Raw genomic sequence first — 5,695 nt, 5'->3', positions numbered from 1 at the left:
TGGGAGGCTGAGGCAGGAGACTCGCTTGAGCCCAGGAGTTGGAGGTTGCTGTGAGCTATGAGGCCATGGCACTCTACCCAGGGGGATAGCTTGAGGCTCCATCTAAAAAAAAAAGTTCTTCAAGTAAAATATTTTACCTAAAGTGGCTCAGCGCCTACCACTCCATGGTTAGGACACCAGCCACATACACCAAGGCAGGCAGGTTTGAACCCGGCCTGGGCCTGCTAAACAACAGTGATGACAACTACAACAAAAAATAGCTTGGTGTTGTGGCTGGCACCTATAGTCCCAGCTACTTGGGTGGCTGAGGCGAGAGACTGGCTTAAGCCCAAAGTTTGAGGTTGCTATGAGCTGTGATGCCATGGCCCTCTACCAAGGGCAACATAGTAAGGCTGTCTCAAAAAAGAAAAAAATATTTTTCCTAAAGTTATTTTATTTATGTATTTATGTCAAAAGTTTCTAGGCTTGTGCACATCTATACATCCAGAAGGTTACCAGGATCGTGAAATAATGTTGCTGATTTTAATGTTGTTTAAAATGAGTTTGGAAAAGCAGCTGAAACAGATTCCTCTAGTAGACTTTCAAAGCCTCCTGATAAACCTGATGAAAAACATCAGAGATTGGAACACAAAGGTAACATTACTTAAAATTTCAGTACTAGTTTTTTGCTCAACATCATAATTTGATTTTATAGTGTATGCAGACTTAATACTCTAATTCCAGTTAAGAACTCTGTTTGGTAGATTTAAAATGAACTGAAGAAAAAACTGTTTGATGGAGCTGTATTTAAACTGATAAGTCTTTTCTAAAACTACATCCATGTATTCAATTCAAATGTGTTTATTGGAGATTTCCTGTGGACTAAGCATTAATGTAGGGGCTAGAAATTCAGCTGTGAAAAAGACAAAGCCTTTGCTTTTGTGGGGTTTTGTCCTAATCAAAGAGTTAGGTAATAAGTGCATGTAGACTGTAATGCAAGATGGCCACAGAGTTTGAACCCTGTATGTCTGATTGTAATGAGTGCTACAAATTAAAGTAAAGTAGGGCATAGGTATAGAAAGCAGAAAGGCAAGAATGGTATGCTATTTGATGTGAGGTAATCAGGGAAGTCTTTCTGAAATAATCTTTGAGCAGAAATCTAAAATGATGAGGTGAGTCATACCTACAAGAAATTTGAGTTGAACTTCTATAACTATATAGAGGATGAACATGTATAATTTTTATTATATTTTGTTAGGTCTTTTAAAAAATTAAATTTTTTAACCTCTTTTGGTGGAAAATGTAAACTATACAAAAAGTAGGGTAAAGAGTATAATGAACCCCTAAGTGCCTGTCAACTAGCTTTAATGATTATCAAGATATAATCAATCTTGTCTAATCTCTTAAGCCCATCCCATATTTTCTTCCTCTACTCATTAGATATTTTGTTTATTTGTTTGTTTTTGAGGCAGAGTCTCACATTGTCACCCTTGGTAGAGTGCCATGGAGTCATAGCTCTCACAGCAACCTCCAACTCCTGGGCTCCAGCAATTCTCTTGCCTCAGCCTCCCGAGTAGCTGGGACTACAGGTGCTTACCACAATGCCCGGCTATTTTTTTGTTGCAGTTTGGCTGGGGCCGGGTTTGAACCTGCCACCCTCCGTACATGGGGCCAGTGCCCTACTCACTGAGCCACAGGCACTGCCCTACATAGCACAATTTTTTTTTGAGACAGAGCCTCAAGCTGTCCCCCTGGGTAGAGTGCAATGGCATCACAGCTCCCAGCAACCTCCAACTCCTGGGCTCAAGCCCCTCCCAAATAGCTGGGACCACAGGCACCCGCCACAACACCCGACTATTTAGTTGCGGGCCTGGGCTGGATTCAAACCTGTCAGCTCAGGTGTATGTGGCTGGTGCCTTAGCTGCTTGAGCCACAGGCACCGAGCCTATTTTGAAGCAACTTTAGGCTTTTTAAGAAATTGATACATAATACTTGTACATATTTGGAGGTGTTAGGCTTTTGAAAATACTGAAATAGGAAATGTAAAAAAATCTCAGATTGGCTCAGCGCCTATGGCTCAACCGGCTAAGGCGCCAGCCACGTACACCTAAGGTGGCGGGTTCGAATCCCCAGCCCGGACCCGCCAAACAACAATGACGGCTGCAACCAAAAAATGGACGGCCGTTGTGGCGGGTGCCTGTGGTCCCAGCTACTTGGGAGGCGGAGGCAGGAGACTCCCTTGAGCCCAGGAGTTGGAGGTTGCTGTGAGCTGTAATGCCACAGCACTCTACCCAGGGGGACAGCTTGAGGCTCCTGTCTCAAAAAAAAAAAAAATCTCAGATTGGGAACATGTATGATCTTGTACAACTCGCGTTATACATATGCATTTGGAACTTATTAATTTTTTTTGTAGAGACAGTCTCACTTTATCGCCCTGGTAAAGAGCCATGGTGTCACACAGGTCACAGCAACCTCCTACTCCTGGGCCTAGGCGATTCTCTTGCCTCAGCCTCCTAAGTAGCTGGGACTACAGGTGCCCGCCACAACACCCAGCTATTTTTTTGTTGCAGTTTGGCTGGGTCCAGATTTGAACCCACCACCCTTAGTGTATGGGGCCGGCGCCCTACCCACTGAGCCACAAGCACTGCCCACATTTGGAACTTATATTTCGTATGCATATTTCCTGGTACTTATATTTAGGTCAACTTATTGTTCCAAGAAGGACTATTTAAGTATAGATAAATGTGAAACTTAGATAAATATATCTGTTTATTCAATTTAAGATAAAACTGAATTCTGAGGTTGCGTGTGGTGGCTCACACCTGTAATCCTAGCACTCTGGGAGCCTGAGGTGGATTGATCACTTGAACTCAGTGGTTCAAGACCAGCTTGAGAGAGTGAGACCTCGTCTCTACTTAAAAAAAAAAATAGAAAAACTGGCCATGCGCCTATAGTCCCAGCTACTCAGGAAGTTGAGGTACAAGGATCACTCAAACCCAGGAGTTTGAGGTTGCTATGATCTATGACACCATGGCACTCTACCCAGGGTGACAGAGTGAAACTTTGTCCCCCCAAAACTAAATAAATAAAAAATAAATCTGAATGTGAGGCCAGGCTTGGTGGCTCACACCTATAAACCTAGCACTCTGGGAGGCTGAAACAGCAGGATCTCTTTAGCTTTGGAGTTCAAGACCATCAAGAATGAGACTCTGTCTCTACTAAAAAAAAAAAAACTAGCCAAGTGTTATGGCAGGGGCCTGTAGTCCCAGGAAGCTGAAACAGGAGGATGGCCTGAACTCAAGACTTTTAGGTTGCTGTGAACTAGGCTGAGGCCATGGCACTATTCCCTGGGCAACAGAATGAGACTCTGACTTCTGTGTATTATGTCCATTTTAGCAGATTCTAGACATCATGCTACACATATTTCTAAAAATGAGTGCTCTGTTTTGTAATAGTACATCGATTAGGGCAAGAAGGGATATAAGTGATCTATTGGATGTTTGATTCTCTTGACCTGTTTGAAAGACATCTTGCTTTTTTCTATTTTTCCAGGTGCCTGAACTCTGTCTGGGCATAAACGAACTCTCTAATCATCCCCACAACCTTTTGTGGTTAGTACAGCTGGTACCTAACTGGACATCTCGTGGAAGGTATTAAATTAAACATTAAGAAATTTTATAATGTAGGGGCTGGGTGAGGTGGCTCATGCCTATAATCCCAGCACTTTGGGAAGCTGAGGTGGGCAGATCACCTGAGCTCACAAGTTTGATACCTGCCTGCTAGAGCAAGACCCCATCTCTAAAAATAGCCAGGCGTGACCGACACCTATAGTCCCAGTTACTCAGGAAGCTGAAGCAAGAGAATTGCTTGAGCCCAAGTGTCTGAGGTTGCTGTGAGCTATGACTCTATAGCACTCTGCTGGGGGCAACAAAGCAGGACTCTGTCTCAACAAAAAAAAATTTAAAAAGAAAGAAATTTTATAATGTTAATATTAACGAAACATTTTGGATACTTTATTTTTATTCATCTGAATGAAAGGCATTGATAGCCTGCTTCTAGTTCTTAACTCAGATCATTACGTAATATTCCTGATTTTTAATTTATCTGATAACTTAATACAAATGACATTCTGGCTTGACACCTGTAGCTCAAGTGGCTAAGACACCAGCCATATACACCTGAGCTGGCGGGGTTCAAATCCAGCCCAGGCCTGCCAAACAGCAATGACAACTATAACCAAAAAAATAGCCAGGCATTGTGGAGGGTACCTGTAGTCCCAGCTACTTGGGAGGCTGAGGCAAGAGAATCACTTAAGCCCAGGAGCTGGAGGTTGCTATGAGCTGTGATGCCATGGTACTCTACTCAGGGTGAAAACTTGAAGCTCTGTCTTAAAAAAAAAAAAAATACAAATGACATTCTATAAAAATGAATGAATTAGCTATATATATATATATATATATTTTTTTTTTTTTTTTTTTTGCTTTAGTAAAAAGAAATTTTAGCAAAAGATAGGTTTTCTTTCAGTAAATCAAAGATAAAGAGTCAAAGATAAAGGTTCTTTATTTTATTTATTTATTTTTTTTGTAGAGGCAGAGTCTCACTTTCTCTCCCTGGGTAGAGTGCCTGTGGCATCACACAGCTCACAGCAACCTCCAACTCCTGGGCTTAGGTGATTCTCTTGCCTCAGCCTTCTGAGTAGCTGGGACTGTCACAGGCGCCCACCACAACGCCCTGCTGTTAATTTTTGTTGCAGTTTGGCCAGGGCCAGGCTTGAACCCACCACCCTTGGTAAATCAGGCTGGCGCCCTGCGCCCTACCCACTAAGCCACAGGAGCCACCCAAAGATAAAGGTTCTTAATCATCCCTACAACCTTTTGTAGTTGGTATAAGGGGTCCCTAACTGGACATCACCTGGGCTTAAGCAACTCTCTTGCCTTACTGAACTTTAGGTAATTCTGTCTAACTTTGGTTAGTAAATATGAAATGTCCAGTTTCTTTAAGTACTAAGTTTTATAGTTGGTATCTCTGACATTTCACACTGACATTTTTTGTTTTATTTTTATTGTGACTCCATGGCACTCTACCAAGAGCAACAAATTGAGGCTCTGTCTCAAAAAAAAAAAAAAGATCATGCCAAATCTTATACATAATAGAAAAAGAAGAAATACTTCAAAATCATTCTACTGGGCGTGATCTTTTTTTTAATAATTGCAAGGGTTTGTCACAATGGTTGGTTAAAGATGAGGTGTTGACAGTCCAAAACTAAATATTCGTCAAAAAAAGCTAATGGTGTCTGTTTGGTCTAGTGCTGATATTATCCACTATGGCTTTATGAAACCTGGTCAGTTAATTACAGCAAATGTCTACTGCAGCCAGTTGGATGAAATGATGAGAATGCTTGTGATGAAGCAGCCAAGACTGGTCAATAGAGATAGGCCAATCCTCTTGCAAGACAGTGCTTGACCACATGTCCCATAAACAACACTGCTCAAACTACAGAAGCTGGGCTTGGAAACTCTCTGTTGATTACCATATTCATCTTGCACCAACTAACTGCCACTTCTTTTGGACTTTGTTTTTTTTGTTTTTTTTTTTGAGACAAAGCCTCAAGCTGTCCCCCTGGGTAGAGTGCCGTGACATAGCTCACAGCAACCTCCAACTCCTGGGCTCAAGCGAGTCTCCTGCCTCAGCCTCCCAAGTAGCTGGGACTACAGGT

General features: G+C 42.2%; 1 protein-coding gene across 1 annotated transcript in view; it reads left to right on the top strand.

The window, feature by feature from the left end:
• Positions 1-461: 461 nt before the first annotated feature.
• Positions 462-5,695, top strand: part of LOC111724296 (SMC5-SMC6 complex localization factor protein 2-like) — a 21,457-nt gene continuing 16,223 nt past the window's right edge. The window contains exons 1-2 of the mRNA XM_023511721.1: positions 462-633; positions 3,532-3,629. Of these exons, the coding sequence (XP_023367489.1) occupies positions 511-633; positions 3,532-3,629 (221 nt within the window). The 5' untranslated portion in view covers positions 462-510. The remainder of the gene's footprint in view (positions 634-3,531; positions 3,630-5,695) is intronic.

This window comes from Otolemur garnettii, unplaced genomic scaffold (genome assembly GCF_000181295.1).
Source record: "Otolemur garnettii isolate 467f Iridium unplaced genomic scaffold, OtoGar3 scaffold00021, whole genome shotgun sequence".
Lineage (NCBI taxonomy): Eukaryota > Metazoa > Chordata > Mammalia > Primates > Galagidae > Otolemur > Otolemur garnettii.
Note: the sequence above shows the minus strand (reverse complement) of the source record. Positions and strands in the feature narration are given on the sequence as shown.